The following is a 20,168-nucleotide window of genomic DNA, read 5'->3' as shown; positions in this document are numbered from 1 at the left end:
TGCAGCTCTGGGAAGAATGGCTGCAGAGGCAAGGCCAGGCATGCAACAGCTCAATTAATGCTACAAAAATGTGCACAGTGCATTCTTGTGGTAAAACACACTGGACCAGAGTTTCCTTTCTTCTGTGGGCGTACCTGCCAGAACTCCTCCCCCAGACGGAAAGGAGGTATCCAGCCTCTGTGGCTGCCTTTGGGAAGGGCCTTCTGACTGTATAGTCCTTGCACTCTCCCAGTTCCCCTCCAGACAACACACCTGGGAGAGGGGCTGTGTGGGACACCAAGGAAGTGATGTCCAATGGGAAACAAACCGATCATTTATTTCTAGGAGCCAGTGATGTAATTTAAAAGAAACAATTCAGTAGAAGAAACAAAATTACCCAGGCAATAACGCAGTTGTTCTTCATTTTGAAATGTTCGCTTCTACCTTGGTGCCAAAAAGCCTGCACAAACCCAAACCAGGAGGTGCCAACATCAAGCCTCAACAAGATTCCTAAGCAACTTACTACAGTCAAGATTTCTGGTGATTTGTGAAATAGGACAAATCTCTCCTAAAGTTTATTTTCAAAAGCTCTGTGTGGAGCCAAATAAGGTCTGTGGTAACAGAGATTCAGTAGGTCATAGATTAAGTGTTGCAACAACTAATTTATCCAATGCTTTAGAACAAACCACAAAGCAGAACCCTGCGTCAGAAGTGCCCAGTCCTGAGCCTGTGACAGATATGGAGTGGTGGTTCTTGGCTTTGTTTTTGTTCATTTTAAGTCTCCAGTTAGCAAACTGTCTGACAAAGGAAGCCAAAACTGAGCAGAAGGAAGGCAAATCCCTGCTCCCCTGACTGCAACTCCTCCTTCCCAAGAACGGCACTCAGAGCAGATCCTGGTGTGGGGCATTGAGGGACAGGAGAGGCCATCCCATGCTGACTCTCTAGGGTATCTCTGCCCAGCCATTCATCAGCTGAAAATACAGGCTGGAGTTCTGTGTTCTAGGGTTTGTCTTGTTAACATGCAGCTCATTTTAGTCCCCAGGCAAACACTCCAAATCCATTAGGCCCATACACAGTACCAAGATAAGGATGCTCCTGTATCCTTGTCTCCCTCAAAGGAAAAATGCCATTAGTATTCTAGCAACACAAGTGCTTCCACATCATCCTCCACTGCTAAATATACTCCCATACTGCAGCTATGCAGTAGGACCAGAATTCATTTCACCTGGCCACAGATATCTCCATATGCAAATATTTACATCTCAGCTAGTTCTCCAAGGACCTTTTGAAGTTAGCAGAGAGAGCTCTTTGTCTATAATGGAAAACATTTCTGTCCAAGGCAGAGATCTGTAGCATATCTTAAATTTCTTTAATTAAAACATACAGAGAAAGGAGAAAATTTGCTCTCAACTGAGAGCAGACAATGGCAGAGATGGAAAGCCTGGTTCTCTACCATATGCTGCAGTGGGGAGGTCACCCACAATGCAGAGCCTTGAGAACCAGTGATCTGCACCAAGATTTGAAAGCAACTAAGTTTTGGGCAGCTTTTAACACCCTTTTCACTCTGGGGAAGATAAATAGAGATCTGTCAGGTTTATTATTATATTCAGAGCAGTGTTTTTTCAACAGACAATTAGAAATTCTGGAGGCCAGAAACACTGCTTGCAAAGAACAAGGAAAAACTTAAATTGACAAAAGAAGCTTTTGTCTCTCTTTTAAGGCTTTTAGAGTCTGCAAATGGAAAGAAAATGTGAATGTACTATAAAAACAATGAAAATTCTCAATTAACATATCCATTCCCTATGTCTTTTCAGACACATTTACTAATTTAAGCAGGGATTTATCTAATCTCCTCTGTTCTCCTATTTGAACACCAGAGTTATTTTGACTTCTACGTCATTACATTCAAGTTTTGGCAGCAACTGCTCCTCCTGGCTATTCTGATGCAGCCCCGTTATCTCTCTAGAAGAGCACATGCAGTACACTGTGGTCCACCTTTGTGGGGAGGGAGTTCACCAACAGAGCACATAAATCACTGCAGACACTGTTATCTTCCAGCCCTGATGAAGTCTGTAGAGCTGGCAGACTGCAAAGCTATCTTTTTATTTCTAAACCAAGCAAGTTTGATTTGGAAACCTCATGGCCTTGTAAATGTGGGATTTCACAACATAGCTTGCACAGAGTTGCTTTTCAGGATAGAACTGTGCTTTAATTGCTGGGAATTATTTCACCATGGCAACCTGGCTTCAGCAATCACACTTCTTGCTATACAGCCCAAGATAGACAAATGCAGACAGTCTGCTCTGTTCAGAGAGTACCAGGGTGCACACAGGTTTGTCTTTGTAAAAAGTGTTTCAGTTTTCCTCACTGCCTTTTTGCCTTGCAAGCTCTCTTCGTACAACAGCAACAAAAAATTATCTGACAACACTAACTAGTATTAAGGACTGTAGCCTAAAGAAAACATGCAACAAAGAAAATACGTTAGATATGCAGGCCAAGTTCAGAACCTTACCTACATACTTTGTCTAGGAAGATAGGTACATAAAATGTTTAATGTACAGAATTTTAAAATTCGCAACTTTTACAAGTCTACAAAAATGTTTAAGGATGTATTTCACAGTTACACTGTACGGTCTGGAAGAAGGCAATATGGACTGCATGACATTCCCAAACACCTAATGGGAATACTCACCCAGAGTCTGTACTCAGACAAATATTTCTCAACATGGTGCAACACGTTAGCTTGCAGCTGAGCTCAGTCACAGTTGTCTCTCTCCTCAGCTCCCCAGAGGCAAGGAACAGTAAAGGACCATCATCTTTACTTCTGACAGGAGTGGGTAAATTACAAGTATTTAGGCACAAAAAGTATCTTGCATTGGAAGGATAAGTTAATTATTTATGTTGGGAAGAGAGTGAAAGTAAGTTCATCACCTGCCTTCCTACTACAGTTCTACCTTGGAAAATGACATCTATATGTAATCACACAGCAGGCAAGACTTCAACAGCCGAATCCTTCACATAAAACATTGTTTGCTTTACGTCTAAAAAAATGGGGTTTAATAGGACAGAAAAGTGCTGGGGCACACCACAACTGAGAGTGTACATGGAGACACAGGCAACAATATGGCTACTTCAAACACCTTGGCCTTCTTTGCAGGAGCTTCAGTACAGAACATAAACTCAATTAGATATATAATATGGGAAAAAAATCAACTTGTTTTCACTATTCATCAGCAATTTCGCGTGCCTGCACCTGTCAGCTCACTTTTAAAGCCTGTGTACCAACACATACGTGCATCTTGTTGCATTGAGACACAGTTATGGGGAATTCAATTACCTACCCAGTCATCAGTTATTGAACAGGTTGGGCAATGAAATACTAATTGTGAGGAAGCAACCCCACCTGAAATTTTCATCCTCTGTATCAAGCTTCACAAACTCATCTCTTACATTTTAAATTAACTACAGCATTGCAATTAGGAAGGATATTTATTTACTAGAAATGACCTTTGGTCAAGGTCAGTTCTCAATGGCAGCTTTAGAGATCAAAAATGGATTCCTTTTTCCCTTTTGTTAATATCTTAGCTTTAATTTAAACCAAAGTTAGTTCAGGGAAGTCTCACCTCTCCTGGCATGCCTTAGACCAGATCCCATGATGAGAAACAGTGCCTTTCAGTCTTAGTATGAACTGTCTTGTTAAACTTAAAAATTGAAACCAATAGTTGGAAAGTATAAATTGTGTGTCTCCTCCTCACAGGATAATCAGAGCATTATCTTAATTAGGTACCTTTCATTAACAAATGATGTGTACAAAACATTCTCTAATGTAACCATGTAGTTAATTTTTAAAATTTTGTGACAGAATGATGCAATGCTCTGTTCAGTTTTGTCATCAATAACACACAGCGGTTTCAGAATTTCTTAGAAAACCGCACATTGAAGTTTTCCTTTCTGTATAACAGAGAAAGAAAGAAAATCTATTTAAAATAAAAATGCAATGGATTCATGGGCCAAAGTAAAGAACATCTGAATGACTGATTGAAAAAAATAGTAGAGTGGATAATAGTTTAATTACTGGTACAGTTAGATCACTGTTAATTAGCTTGTGAGACAGTAGTGATTCCCGACCCTAATTTATTACTTTTCCAGATAAGTCACAGGAGACTGAAAAGCAAGTAAGAGCACCTTTACAGACACTCACTGATTCACTAGCAACCAGGAAAAAAACCCCCATAGATATATTAAAATTCACAGTGTTACCTCCAAGGGCTTGCTGAAATACAAATTCATTCTTTTAATTAAATGCTGAAAGCACAGCCAAGAAATTGGTTAAGAAACACTAGTAATTTACAAAAATAAATATTAAAATTAGGTGCACACAGTTGTGTGCTGAATTTGTTTCATTCCCTTGGTTGCATGTGCAAATGACAAGCAGCCTCTTTTAGCTGCTCATGTGGATTTGCAATTGATAAAGTTCATACAAGCCTGGACGAACACATTCCCCAAAACACAGTGCAAAGGCAATGTCACACCTCAAAGCAAGGAATGGTCCTGACCAGCTGACTCTCTTCAAACTCAGCCCACACTGCTCACTAGAGAAGCCCCATTTCAGTTCCTGGCATTATCCAACAGTTCCTGCTGGTTCTGCAGAGATGCAGCCATACTGCCTGTGTGCTTAGCAGCTTCACTATGAAGAAATGAAAGATAGTGAAGAAATCTCTCTCAGAAGAGTTTACTACTGTTGTTGGCCAATGCAGTTAATTCTAAATACTTAAGTCTCTACTTCAAAAATCAGTAGGAATTCCTCTCATAAGGCTTGCAACTGAAATCACTTAACAACAGTGAGCTCAACTGCTAATAAAATGTGTGGATCTAAAAATTTAAGGACTTGAATGACACACGTAAGCATGGAAAAAATCTTTGTATGCTGCAAAACAACAGATAACAGTTTGCTCTCTGTCCCACACAGATGGTGGTCTCAAGACCCCAGGCTTTATCTTTTTCTGCATAGGTTTGTTCTGAAGAAATATGGTAGTCGCTTCAAAAGTGAAGATTTTGTATAACAAAGAATCAGCAAAGCCTCTTTCATCTCAGTTTTCCTTTTCCCTGTCGTGACAAATGCATCCTGCTGATGTTTAGCATTTATCCCTGTAAGGCTTTGGTGTTCTGAGTCTGGGATGCATGGACACGTTGGACTGAATAGCAGATCTGAGTGTCTTGAGTGTGAGTGGAGGTACCAAGGTGTCCCTAACTTCACCTCTGTGTGAAGTTACATAAAATCACCAGTGAAGAAACCCAAGCCTTCTTTCTTCATTAAATCTGTGTACTTTGTATGGTGTGCCAGGACTACCTTTTTTTTTTGCCAGATATTAAGCTAAGAGTTTTAACATTTTGTCATTATCTGCCTTTCTGAGGACAGGTGCATTCACTGCTGATTCTTCCTTTTTCAAAAATAAAAGGAATCACACAGACATCCACAATGTTCCTTTCACCTCGGGAGCATCTGCTACCACCAGTCCCTGCTATCTGAGCAAAAGCACTTGTAAACTTATTTTAGTACCAGACAGAAAAGAACTTGGAAAATTAACAGAGCAGCATTTTCTGACAAGCTCAAACAACCTGACTTTGGTGTTAATGGACTCCATTCCCTCCAAGAAGTGGTTTTTTTTTCTTCAGAGAGCTAGAAGAAAGGGTTAATCCATACATCCTATCCCCTTCTCTTTCCAGAGACTAGGTGCTGGCAGCTCTTAAAAGAAATGCAACATCTCTTCTCTGACAGCAATCTGCTGCAGTCTTAGTTAAAATTCTGTAGAGCCACACAGCACCAGGGATGAAGAAAAGGATTAGAAAATCCCCCTCAACAAGAAAGTGCTTTAACACACTCGATTTTGGTGTAGTCACAGAGAAAGATGTATGATAGAGGAATGAATACATTTTGTCTTAGCCATTTTATAGACAGGACAACAACTGGTGGGAGATCGCATTCCTAACATCACACCTCTTCAAAAAAGATCATCAAGAAAGGTGAGAGAAAAAAGCTCTTCTACAAGAGGAATATTTTTCTCCTACAAACCTACCTGGTAAAGGCCTTGGGGTGCACAGATGGTTTGAGATACCAGAGAACGGTGGTATGGGCTATTGCAACACAGGAAACAAAGAGACAAACCAGAAATTGTAGGCAACTCCCAGAAGGATGAATGTTGCACGCTCATACTTTGCTCATATATAAACTGAAATAATCTTCCAGGCTGAAACAAGCAGCTAAAATCTGGAACAAATCCTATAACGAAACAGATGCATACCAAGGAAGCAAGATAAAAGAAGGGTGAATAATTTCAGAAGTTCGAGATTATAATCAACTCTATTCTTTGTAAAGTGTCCAGGAGGTATCTTCAGGGAAAAAAAGAAGCATACTTTTGCCCCTAAACCAGAGGAAAATGCTATTAAACCTTGGGCAGGGGCCCGTCCTGTACTACCTCTGGAGACACCTTAGAGGGTTATTTCAACACAGAGAAGAATTTAAGCAGTCCTCTCCCTCTGGCTATCACTTCACAGGATGTAGAACATGTAACCAAAATACAACTCAGTGTTGTAAATACCTCTGAAGAAAGACACCAACTTCTTCATTAAGTTAATACACTGTACATGGTTCACTAACTTTCATAAGTGCACCAGGGTCATGACACTCCCAGAGCAAATACAAGTGAGCAGACTGACAACTACCCCAAAGCAATGGAGGAGTGCATGGCTCACTGGACTGCCAGAGAGACAAAGCATCTTTCCAGAGCACAGCTCCAAGTCCTGAGCTCCAGCAAGGGCCCCAGTTGGGTTTTGTCAGAGGTATCTGACAGCTCCCAGTGGGTCTGAACTTCAAGCAGAGCACTACAACTTTTGTAGCTACAATCAGAAGAGACTTTGCTACCTGCATATGCTGGAGAACATCTGTCTGCACAAGCAGGGAGAGCCGCCTCTCCAACAGGCACATCCCAACCCAGTGAGTCCACGAGGCTGGCAATGCCATGCAGGCCTGCCTCCTGCACCCTGCTCTGTCCTGAGGAAAGGACACATGTCAATCTGTCACATACAGATTGAAGACCTACCACAGAGTCCCTCCTGCACGGTCACACCTTGCCAAAGCACAAGATGTCACTGCCCCATAGTGTCATCAGTCCTTTCCGAGCAGCTGAGTGTCCCAAAAGGCCATCACTGAATGAGAAATCAGCTCCTGTTACAGAAATACTCAGCAAGACACAGCACGACAACCAGTGATGTCAGTTGCCCTGAACCATAAACATTTTGAACTATTTCGGTACAATGGAAAGTTGTGGGAGGGAGAAAGAAAAAGAACAGGATAAAAATAGCCAACATGGCTCTGAAGAGCATTTTGCCTATAAGCCCCTTTCCCTGCACACTGTCCTCCCTCCCTTCTCTTCTGCCTGTCCCCAGCCTTCCCCATTAATCAGATTAGCTAAACAAGGCTCTTCTAATTACTTTCTAATACTGTGAACCGGACTAAATTACTGAAAAATGTTTCTACCTAAATTAGAATAAAACAGGATCGATTTTTTAAATATTTGCTTTGATCCTGTCGATACATACAAGCATCATGGACAACAGTTTTCTTCAGCCATAAGAGTCAAGGCAGCAAAGAGGAGGCAGCTACATCAAACACCCTCTGCTCCTACCAACCTATGTCCTGGTTCATAAACACATTTAAGACAACTCTGCATGATAAAAAAAAAAAAAAAAGCAGAACACAGTATCAAAATTAACCTGTTTTCTTTCTGATCTTGCTATGAATTATTTGAGGAATAGAGAAGGAATTTAACTTTTCAAAAAATTTTAAGTGCTAGATATAAAAATACATAGCAACATCCAGAATGCCAACTGAAACTTGCTAATTTATCTGACTGAAGCAATCATTATCACACTATCACTGAAGACAAATTACTACACTCTGGAAAAGCACGTCTAAAAATTCCACTTTATTAGTAATGCCAAATGGCACACCTACCCAAAAAGAGCGGGGTTGGGTTGGTTGTTTTGGTTGGTATCCAAATCAATCCCTGCACACTGCTGTAAAAAGGGAGCTCTTATGAGAAAGGGGAGGTTTAACTTATCTATTCCCACACTCATCCGGGACTGTGTGTACATATAAACCATACTGTAATTTATCAAAAGACATTACACAATGACATCACAACTCTGCAGCCCGCACCATTCCTCTTTCCTGCCACCGTATCACTGATTATTAGTCAACTATCCCAGAGGGACTCGGTTTCACTGAAGACTTAAAAGGAAACGCACTGAGTATGAAGCTGCATGAGGAACAGTCTCCGAAAATTGCCTGCACAGGACCCAAAGTTCCAGGGCATAGCAAAGGCACTGAGAGCCTGAACCAGGACTGATGGCTGGCACAGGCAGTAAACACTGTGTCCTAAAATCATCAGCAGGCAGTTCCAAAAAATGCTTATGGCTGGCTCTGTTATCTGCTGGAACCAAAGAGGGGACAATTCTCAGGAACCCAAGTCTTCCTTGCACTTGTACTGCTTGAGGCCAGTAAAACACACACCTCTGCAAGGAAGCTAATGGGAATCTGTGGTGCCACAAAATACTTGAACAAATAATGAAATAATGCTATAAAAGAGAATAATATTCCAAGTTTTGACATGATACTCTTTTCCCTTTCTCCTTCTACCTCTCTCCAGAACAACCAACTCATAGAAATCAAAATAACAAACACAGAAAAACTGCACCCATTTTAGTTTTATTTCCTCTCTAACCATGGCCTACATAATTGCACAATTCATTACACGAGAGAGAAAAAATGACATTAAGATATTTCAAAAACATAAGTGAAATGAAAGCCCTAATTAAACACTGTGCTAAAGAATACACACAACTTCTTCTCAGCTATGCTATGATTAATTTAAAGGGGAGATGACACTCTTCTAATGGTGTTATAATTTTTTTTAATCATTACAAGTGAGTAGCCTTGATCCTATCCCTGAAGTGTTAAACACAGTTTACTAACCAATATGATGAAAGATACAAGCATCTCCAGAGTTCTTCATAGCTGAATCACTAATAATTTAAAAGAGCAATAAACCTAACAGTAGCATTCATAAAACATTCATAAGAAAGACTGAGAACACATCTGTTGCTTTTGTTACATTTTTTCCTCCTTTCTAGTTCAGTTGTCTTTCCCTATGCTCTTTTAAACTCTTCTCAGGTTCTCAGGGCTGCTACTGCTTCTCGTGAAGTCTTTCTGCTTCCTCACACTTCCCTCCTTGTTTCTTCCACATACTGATTCCTCTTTTGGCAGTTGTTATTATTAGTTGTTATTACTAGTGTGTGAAACACATACTATCTGGCAGCCAGGAGACCTTGGACCCACTAACTAATGAAAACAACTTGCATGTTAAAAACTTCAAGTGAGTGGGTTGTAACTACACACAACTCACGTAAATAATATACAACAAATCTGCTATGCAGGGAATCAAACTGATTAAATACTGTACACGAACAACTGAGCTTTAAAATTCACAACCAGGAGAGAGACAGAAATGGAGGCAATCTGGAGTGAAGACAGGCACTATATCCCTTGTCCATTGTGAATTTCTACAATTCCTTGGCAGTCTATGGAGGGTTGGAAGGGAACTGTGATGATGACAGTTCCCAGTCAGGCCCAAGAAAAGAGCCTAAAATGCAGTGGGCTGTTCATAACACCAAGCTATGCACAAGCAAGATATTCTTTGATCTCATCACCAAGGCACTGGTGATGGCCTGATCAACAGAAGAAAAATCACTGCATGCAGAGTTTAGCATGGATTCATCCTCTGTACAGACTGCAGAAAACTCAATCAGCAGAGTTTCAGGTGGCCAAGCTTAAAAGTGGTATTTGATAACCCTTTGTCCTACTCTTACTCTGAAAGAGATGGTAAACCATTATAGTAATGTGGGATACAATCTCATTTAACTTCTTATGACTACAATGTATCAAGGGTCACTCTGTATTGGGGTGGCATTGCACCTCTGCATTCAACCATGTCTTTTAAGGTTTCTGCTCTTATCTACCAACAATAATGCGGACGAAACTCAGCTGCAGATGCCTCTGTTCAGAGAAATCCCACCACAGCTGTCACCAACCACACACCATTTTTGGCCTAAATGAGGTCCCATGTGGTTCCTTCTTTCACCATCACTGACTGGGCTTACACTTCCTTAAGTACTAATACCCAATTTCTGCAATAAGAAAACTTTGATTGGACTTGGGATTTACCTGGGCTCCTAGCTAGAGAGATAGCACAGCTACCTGTGCTCTTACACTGCCTGAGCTCTTTGCAGACTAGGATGAGCTCATGTTTCACAGAACAAAGTAAGATGAAGTAACACACATAAGGTCAGATAAGGCATCTGAAGCAGATTCAAAAAGAGAAATAAGAGAAACAGTCTGGCATCTAAAGAAATTTTTTGTGACTTCACATTTCTCTCTAACTCTGAGCAAAAGGAGATGATAACCCAGTATGAAAAGACACATAAAAAACCCCCCACTGTACTACAAAATAGTAATCACCCCCCTCTAGTAACAGCTTAGCAAAATAAAGTTATCCTATTAATTCCCTAGCCCAAAACATTTCATGTGTGACAACAGCTTTTTCTTGCTTTCACAAAATGATTACAGTACATGTAGAAAATAAATATCAGAAGAAAAAAAAGGTAAATAAAATTAAGCACAATTTCTGCACATACTCCAGTAAGAGAAGAAAGGATGAAGTTAAGTTACATTTTTTAAAACGTGTGCACTGCATAAACCAAAAATATATGTTTTACTGCTAAGTCACAGGAACTTACCTATTCTTTAAAATAAACTGCCATAGATGCTGAACAAAAGGTTTGGAGGTTTGGCAATTCTTCTCTACAGAGACACCCATCTATTTACATCTGGGAGTGCTGCCAATAGAACAGCTACCAAAAACTTCAAAAGCTTCACAGCATGAATAGCAAGCCGCTGGCCAAAGGATTTTATGATATGACCAGCTGTGTAACACCATACTGAATTATAGACACAACACCCCCCAAAAATGCAAAGAAGGGACATTAAACTTGTTAAAAAGCTGAAAGAGAGACCTGAATTCCTTAAACTAATGTTTTCTACAGGAAAATATTTTTAACATGGAAAAAAAAAAAAGTACTGCAATACAGGACTTCTTTAAGAGCAACTCTAAGCAGCTGCTCTCACCAAGCCTGCTTCAAGCCCATTGAACTCCTCCAGCTGAAGTCCCAGTCAGAGCTCAGCCGCTTTGTGAGCAGAACGTTCTGCTTTAATAAATTGCTCCCCTAAAGTCGCTCGGGGAGAGACATGAGTCAAGGGAGGAAGAGAGGGATAATGTTTCTGTTGACAAACATTTAACAACTGGCAACAGACAGTAGGAAACGGGGACAACGCTGAAGGAACAAGGCTCCTTTTTGAAGCAGCACTGCCATTCCTCAAAGATCCCAGACAAATATCTGTACATACTTAACCAAAATAAAAAGCTGCAGTTGTTGAAGAACAAGGCTGCTAATCCTAATATTTGCGGTGACGTTTTTCCCTGCCAACCAGAACGGGTCAGAACTCCTCCGAATCATATTACTGCACATCCTTTGCCAAAGAGTCTGGTCTGGTTTTGGTCTCAGTAGTCATGCACGTCTCAGTGCTCACACAAGTCCTTTTGAGCTACATGAGCAATTTTTTCCCCTCATCTTACAACATTTCTGTAGAAAACTTGCCAAAGCATATGCAGCATCTTGGTCGGACTCCTTATTCAGGCAAGCCAGGACCTTCACTGCCTGCTTACGTCCTGGAAATTCATTTCTCATGAAAGCACAAACAAAACTTGACTGCAGTGCTAAGGGTGAACAAATGTTTCTCCCCAAGCACCTACTACCGTTCCAACTTCCACCCTCCCGAAAGCAGTCTCCCTCCTCCACACACGAGCGGGACTGAGCAGCGCCCGGCGCCCGGGACGGAGTTTTCACTGGAGCTCCATCTCCCTGCTCTCCCGGGATGCCCCGTGGGCAGCCGCTCTGCCCTGCCCGCCCGCCGCCGTCCTTACCGCAGCACTTTGCCCACCGCCTGCAGGACCATCTTGCAGCTTAGTCCGGGTTTGGGACTCTGGGCGAGCACGGGCCGTTCACCGGGGAGGCTGCAGTGATCCCCGACCATGGTACGGCCGAGCGGAGCGGAGCGGAGCGGAGCGGGGGACACAGCTCGGCCCGGGCTCCCCGCCGCTGTCCCCGGGCAGCCGCCGCCCCCGCCCGGCCCCGCCGGGGAGCCGCCAATGGCGCTGGGGGCGGGCGGTGCCGCCGCTCCTCCGCCCCGCCCCGGCCGGCGCTGCCCCGAACCGGCCCGGCCAGGGGCCCCCGCGCTCTGCCGGGGCTGCGGGGCCCGGCCGCGTTACACAACCCTGCCTGGGGCTGGGACAGGGGGGAGGCAGCGCCCCGGGCCCGGCGAGGCCGGCTGCGCGGCACAAGCAGCAACACCACCACCAATCAATCCTCTGCCCCTTCTCTTGGCAGCCGGAGAGCGAGCGAGGCAAAGTAGGACGGTGCCTGACTTAGCAGGACACGGGGCAGGCGCGCCGCTGTTTCTGTCTGCAGTACGGGCCCCGTCCGTAATGGGGCCAGGCTGGACTCCCAGTGAGAAACGGGAATAATGATGCCTTTTGTGAGCAAGGCTTTGCGCTGCCCTCAGGACTCTGCGACATGCAAGGGCATGGGCTAACCCAAGAGCAGAGCTACAGACGGTCTGCCAGGAGCAGTTTTACATAGTGCAGGTCAGCCCCGAAATGACATCAAGACTTTTATCAGAGAGGCTTAAACACAGGAAGGGTGAAGAAGAATAAAACCAGCAGAAAAAAGAATAAAACCAGAACTGCCTTGCCATTGTGACCAGAGTTACAAATAGGCACTTTGGTAATGGTTCTCAGAGGACAAGGGATTAAGCAGCATCCACAAACACAAGGCCCGTTGTAACACACCAGCAGTTTTACCCAGAGAAACCACTTTGCCATGAGTTTTCCTAACAGACCTTAGAAAAGCACTGTCTGTCCAGCTCCTTAGCCACAACACAAAAGCACCACTTCGTGCCCCTTTTGGATGGGCAGCTGTGCCCACAGCTTGCTGATGTAGCATTTAGAGCCAAATCACAACAAAAAATGTGACAGGTGTGGTATAATGTGACCTAGAACACAAAGCCCTGAGGACATCACTTATTCTGAAAGGCTAAAACCCAACCCACGACATCTCAGAGAAAACAGGGATTTGCTATTTTACATACACCTCCAATGCAGGCTGCAGTCAGAAGGGGCCCTTCCCCAGACAGGTATAGCCAAGCACTCCAGTTCATTTACTGAATGGGCCCCTGTAAACAGGCCAACAGGCTCATTGAATTAAACTTAGCACAAACAATGACACTGCTGCCGTCACCAACTCAGCATCACTTGGTCAAAGCAGTTGGGAATGTGGCTGCTGTTTGCACAAACCCAAGAAACCACAGGCACGTGATGCAACTTGGAGGAATAATGTGTCACTACTCAGTCCCTACTTGGGACAGTGGTGTTTGTCAGCTCTGCACTTTTAGTTGCATGCCCAAGTTAGGCCTCCACACCCTTGTGAAGCAGGAGGTATTTTTATTCCCACTCTCCAAGCAATCCACTTAAGACAGAGTTGTAATGACTTCACTGATAGCACACAGGAAGCCTGCAGCTGAACACAGCTCAGCTTTCCGTGCTGCATCTCGGCACTTCATACAGAAGATTATCCAATCCGTGAAAAATCTGATGCTCACTCAACCTTTTCCCCCGGTAACAGCGACTTGTGACAGTAACACTAAAAAGCAAGAATCCTGGCAAATGGAGGAAAGGCACCTGCCAAGAGGGCAGCTGCCCTTGCTTTATTCCCCAGGGAAATCCACACAGAGGGAATGTTGTTTGTTGAAGAACCACCTTAAAAACAACAAGCCTGTGATATAAAGCAGCTTAAGTTTTAATAAAAGTCTGTCTATTCAAAGTAAATTAAAGGAAAATCCAGGGGTGAAACCAAAATAAATGCAGCTCTGTGGTATTACAGTTGTACTAGGGAAGCTGGCCTCTCCATGAATCTGACTGCTAAACAGTCACTCTTCAGAGACAGAGGTTCTGTGATCTCATACAGGTTAGGAACTGATGCTCTGCTGTTAAAACTGATAGATCAATTGAAATACAATTTTCAAACCTGGTATCTTCTTACTTTGATGCACATAAATGGCCTGTTTCATCAAACCAATGCTTTATCTTTTGCTTTCCTCAACCGTATGTCTCCGTGGCACCATTTCCAGCCTTTCCTCCATCTATCGGTTTTCCTCTACTCAAGCAGTATCCCCTTTTTGGGTCAACTGCATGCTACAGTTCACCTATTGTATGGGATTTTATGCAAGTTGTGTGAAAACCCAGCATCTCAAAGTCAATCTTAAATGCTTCATAATAATAAAAATCAAACAGGTGATTATAGGAAGCACAACTTAAGCACACACACTTTATTTATGTGGCGTCAACATAAATAATTTAAAACACACGTGCAGTACAGATTCTCACACTTTGACACAATTTACAGCAAATCTGCAGATATAAATGGGTTTACTTGAGAGCTACTTCACCCAGAAAGAGCAGTACTCCATCTACAACCAATGTGTTTATTTGAACATGGCTGCTGGTCTGATCTCTACCTATGCATATTCTGAAGGATGCATATCTGCACTTCCTTAAGGGTGTGTCTTACAGCCATGTGAAATCCTGCTTATTTACAACCACTGGAAGCTTCTTTTTCACTTGCTTTCTCAACATCGCCTGATTTACCAACTGTTGGATCCAATCTTGGCCCAAGTTGCTTCAGCAGCAGCAAACTGCTTCTAGCATATACCTTACCCTCTAGACAGCCTTGAAGGATCAGAGTTGTGTATTGAAATCATCACTGAAACATTAACAGAAATATCTGTGAATAGACCTACCAACAGCTTTATGATGTGTACTGGACCCACAGATATGCAAAACAGTAGCATCACCAATGGCACAGAGGAGGGGCACAGCAGTGCACTGGGAAGAGCACCCACTTACATATGACTATATATGCTTACAGTACACTCATGGAAAGCTTTCTACATTGATCCCAACTACCAAGTCAAGGAGTGATATTCATATATTTTATGAATAATGCTTTGTATTTATAATGCTCTTATAAGCAGCAGTTAACAATTATATACTTATTTGCTCCTTCCACTGTTCCATAAAAAGTGTAAAGCAGCCACCACAGGGATATATACTAGTACCCAGAGGTTTGGCAAAGAAAGCAAGTTGTATTCAACCCAGACAAGCAAACAATGCCAGAGAAAAGAAAAAAATCCTAACCATTATTTTGATTAAGGTACAATTCAGCACTTATATGTATAGATATGAAGTCTTGCATCACACTGTAAAGTTCTGTTTTAAATTAAGCTAAAGTTTATTGTGTGTCCCTGCCTGACATATAACATTTCAATTTTGCAAGCTCATTAGCCCTTTTGTTTGACTTTAGTGTCCTGCTACCACCTAACCAAGTACCCTTTCCAGTTACCTCACAGCATACCCCCAGGTCTCTGGAACCACTGAAAACCAGCAACAAGAACATTTTATCTTTTAGCTTGACACTAAACTGTATTTATACTGAGATTACATTTGCTCTCCATTTTGTCATCCTCACACAGCAGCAGATGGCATGAGCAGATCTGCTTTGTATCAACAGTAAAGGCATGGATTTTGGACAGAAGACAGGCTGAAGACAAGTTGTCTCAATCTCAAAAAGCAGTTTGGAGGTGGTCATAGTGAAGAGGGAAATAGAAGATCTCAAAGGTATGCGTTCAGCTCCACTCTTGAGATTATAGCAGGAGAAATAGGTCTTCCTAGCCACAAACAGTGTTGTGACACAAGCCTTAGCAAAGTGGTCACACACACTGCAGGAGGTTTGTTTATAGAAGACTGAGTTTAAGAGTAGCACACTTGTAAGTCACAAGGTGCCTACATTTGCTGCTTTATTGAAAACTCTGGTAACAGTGACAAGTCAGCGTCCACCCTGCAATCGCCTTTGGCTTCATCAATAACTATGAGGTGTTTTTTTCTACAACAGGCAGAGAGCAAAAAATGATAAACGATATTCTCATTTCATCCATAACATGAGAAACAAACAATCAATAGCAACAAGAACAGCAAATTAGCTCAAAATATCAGTAAAGCTCCACTAGGAACTCAAAAAAGTTATATTTATATTAAGGCTTTTTGGAAAGGATGCACAAAATGAAAAGAATGAAGGGTTCATCGAATATCACTTAAAAAAAAAACAAAACCAAAGGAAGAGTGAATGCCACCATATGTACCAAACAGAAATCGTGATCTCAAAGGCACTGTATTTCTGATGTGTGTAGGTGCATCTATTGTTCTGAAATCCCAAATGTCAAGTTAAGCCAGGTTCACCAAGTGTGTATGGATCAAAGCTGAAGAACATGAATGTGTTGAAGGAAGCAGCAACAAGCAGCAGCTCAACTCTACCAGCACTGAACTAGGACCTGAGCTCTATTAATAAAGGATGAGATGGTCACACTCAGTCTCTACATGGAAAAGTGATTTGAAATAGAGAACAGAGTTCATTTCTATCACCTGCATTTCAGTCAGTCCTCCTGAGTGAGCCCACTTCAAATTACAAAAGCTCTCTGCAAAACATGCACTGGAAGGACACTTGCTTCCTGAGCAGCTGTTCCAGGTGAGCTTGTGGCAAGTAAAATTCTGAGTCAAAGAATTGCCATGGAGTTGGAGAGAAGCATCAGATTCAGACCTTAGTTTAGAGGATGCCTAAAAACTTACCACTGTTATAAAAATAATTTCTATAATTAAAAGTTATTATTCAGAATCCTAGGCAAGTTCCAAGACTACTGCATTCTGCTTCAAGCCTCCCCTGTTTTCCACCAAAAAGGTTATTTGCTTTCTGTACTAAGGTGTTGCATAGCATTATACAGCACCTTCTTTCAGTTAGGATGAAGCAGTTCTACACGATATCTTTCTTACATAGTTCATTCCACAACAGTAAAACACTACAATGGCACAGTCTCAGGAGGCAGAGGGTTTTCCTCTTTCTAGTTTGCAAAACAATATGCTTGGCACTACTACATAATGGAACAATAAATTCGAAAATATTTGAAAATAAACAACTCAAATCTAACATCCTCATAAAAGTGTCTTCCATAAAGACAAAGTTTGCTGAGTAAAAGCCTGGTAATAGCTCCAGGTGACACTGGAGCTCAAGTGACATGCAATATCCATCTCAAAGAAGATAAAATCCCTTTTTTCTTCCAGTGGGGAAAAGGGGGAGAAGAAAACAGCAGCAAGTGAAGGTTTGCCAGTGAAGCTAAGCATTTATCATTCTGAGTGCCCAAAAAGATGTCTTTCAACACCTGTATTTCACCAAGTAAGTCAAAGGAAGAATTCTTATTAAGCAGAGTACCTGCTGATAGGCTGCACGGGGTGCATACAGCACACTGTAAAGACTGAGATGCTGAATTTATACCATTGCAGCTGCTGTTAGTTCCTTCCCAGAGATAACACAAGTGACAATTCCATCTCACATTTTACCATTCCTCTTTTTTTCTTGCCCTAATTTTAAAGTTTAACTAGGCTACACTCCAGGGAAGCATTAGTGCACTATGTATTTGATACAGCAAAGCTAAAATGAAAGGCTCCTGTTATTTTCCTTCCCTCTCCCAAATACACTGGACCTCAAGCTTCATATAAAGAGGTAAAACTTGGCTAAGAAGTTCTCCCCAGGGATTGTTTAACATATTCAGAGCTACTTGCTACATATATACAGAACTCTCCCTGTAAGTTTTACAACATGACTACTGTTTTCACAGACTTAGTTAAATATGGCATGGAAAATAAAACCCTGATTGCAAATTGGAACAAAACCCTAGGCTAAGGAGTCAAATGTGTAATCAGCACAGGAAAGGAGGGTATCTGTGTCAGCACTGTCATTGGTCAGGACTATCTACGCTTGGGTGGGAAAGGATAGAAGAAAAAAGGGGAGATGCTGGGAGTGAACTTGCAGAGTTTTCCCAGACAGATGGAGAAACACTAAGGAAATACAAGTTTCCCTCCTTTTTGGTGCTAAGAATGGCTTCATTTCAGTATAGCAAATGATTTTATCTGGTAATGTCACATTTAGATGACAGCACCAGGGAGAAACAATTAACGAAATAAGCATGAAATTTATTCTATGAGATTTTTCTCCAGGCATGCATTACAAAATATAACACGCAGAGCTTACATTATGTAATGAGAAACTATTCATTGTAATTCCTGGCACTTACAGAGTAACTCCTTAGCTGCTACTTCTGAGGAGCAGGACCACAAAATCCAGAAGTCACAAAATTAACTTGATTCACACCCAGACGAGCGCACATTTGCATTCCACATACAACTCAGCACACAGATGCTGCATCCAAGCTAATTTGATTTCTTAATACCACCCAGGCCCAGTACAGATCAGAACAACAGGAGGCCAACATGGATTTCGCCATGTAAAGGATGCCATGAAGTACCTAACTTATAACCTGAAAGAGTTCAAATTTATCACACAGATGAAAAATTTTCCAGCAGGCGTTCAGCAAATGAGTAAGTATGAGTAGTGTTTGCATTGGGGCAGCTCAGCCCAGAGGAGGGGCACTTCCCAGCTCTGCAGTAAAACCTGTTTGGTCAGTGTGCGTGCGAAGGCGTGTGCTGCACACGGACACTGGGCTTCAGACAGACACGACCAAGGTGACTAACACCGGGGCTCACCTCTGCTGAAGTTACACTGCTGGATTTCAAAACAGTCGTGGAAGTAAAAGCATGAAGGTCTTGCCTTTGAGGAACCTCAAACCTGATGTGCTGCTGATTAGGGATTTCAAGCCTTTTGAAAAAAATTAACACTTCTTATTCAGGATATTAAATCAGAGATTTGCAAACCTACTGAAAAAAAATTTTTTTTGGAAGTTTTATAGGACAATTCTTGACATTTGGATACATCCAAAATCTTGCACACAAGAACCCACAATACTCTCACAGCACCCAAGAGAGCTCTCTTGGGTCTTTGCTGTGTCTACCAGTCTTGCCCGAGTGAGAGCCCTGCTGCATGTGGGATATACCCACTTATGTAGGCACAGCCACACAGGACTGCAGAGCATGAGTAACCTGCTTGTCATTTTCCCAAAACTTCTTACATAAATACAGCCAGTTTTCATGCTCTGATTTTCTGTTGAAGTAAATGGATTCAGTGCATTCACTTACCCTTTTGATTTGAATACTTGGATGGCATAAAAAACTTCCAGCATCTTACATAACCCAACATGATCATATGATGTTGACATCAACCCTCTCCTACAAATTCAGGACACATTTGGACAAGAGTGGCAGGATAATACAATTTAAGGTTAAGACTACCATATGCTTCTTTTCAGGGCTCTGCAGTAATATATTCTGGAAACGCACTGGCCTAGTTTAATAAGGAACTGATGGATTAAAAAAAGCTTGTGTACACAGGATTGTTGGGTTTGTATCACATTCATTGTTTCTAAATAACATTTTTTCAAAAGCAAGTTAAGTCACTGAGGGAAATGATGGTAGTAGTAAAAAAAAAAAAAACCAACAAAAAAACACCCAAAAAAGAAAAATTCATGGAAAACATCACTTCTTTATACAAACCACACGTACTTGAATTATCTCAAACCATGAGAATTTTCCTTTTTAGGCTCACAATATTTGAAGGCAGTTTTTTTAAAAAGTCCCTCCTGGAAGCCTACACAGGTCATGAGAAGGTCTGCTTATAACAGAACTGCCTTCCAAATTGTGGCTAGATTATCACTTTACAGGACACAAGTACTTTTATTACTGTGACATGCTCGCACTCTGTAAACTCTGATTAAGAGGCAGTCACAGATTACATCTTGAGGAAGAAACACCATAAAATATAGGAAATTAACCCAAATCTCTAGAATGTACAATGGAAGAGCCCTGAGTTTAAGGCAATCATGGAGAAAGACATGGGTTTAAAAATAACACCATGAAGCACACATCTGTCACTGAGCAACACTGCTGCATATGAGGCTTTTC

The 20,168-nt window shown here is 41.9% G+C and overlaps 1 protein-coding gene across 5 annotated transcripts in view; it reads right to left on the bottom strand.

The window, feature by feature from the left end:
* The window catches only part of MOB2 (MOB kinase activator 2), a 113,465-nt gene that overhangs the window by 19,366 nt on the left and 73,931 nt on the right, over positions 1-20,168 (bottom strand). The window contains exon 1 of one of the 5 annotated variants that reach the window (XM_032691145.1): positions 12,078-12,265. The exons of the other annotated variants lie outside the window; for them this stretch is intronic. Coding sequence (XP_032547036.1) covers positions 12,078-12,187 — 110 coding nt within the window. The 5' untranslated portion in view covers positions 12,188-12,265. Of the gene's footprint in view, positions 1-12,077; positions 12,266-20,168 lie in introns of those variants that run through there. 5 annotated transcript variants of the gene reach the window in all.

The sequence above is a fragment of the Chiroxiphia lanceolata genome, chromosome 6 (genome assembly GCF_009829145.1).
Source record: "Chiroxiphia lanceolata isolate bChiLan1 chromosome 6, bChiLan1.pri, whole genome shotgun sequence".
NCBI lineage: Eukaryota > Metazoa > Chordata > Aves > Passeriformes > Pipridae > Chiroxiphia > Chiroxiphia lanceolata.
This window is presented reverse-complemented; position numbering and strand designations above follow the sequence as displayed.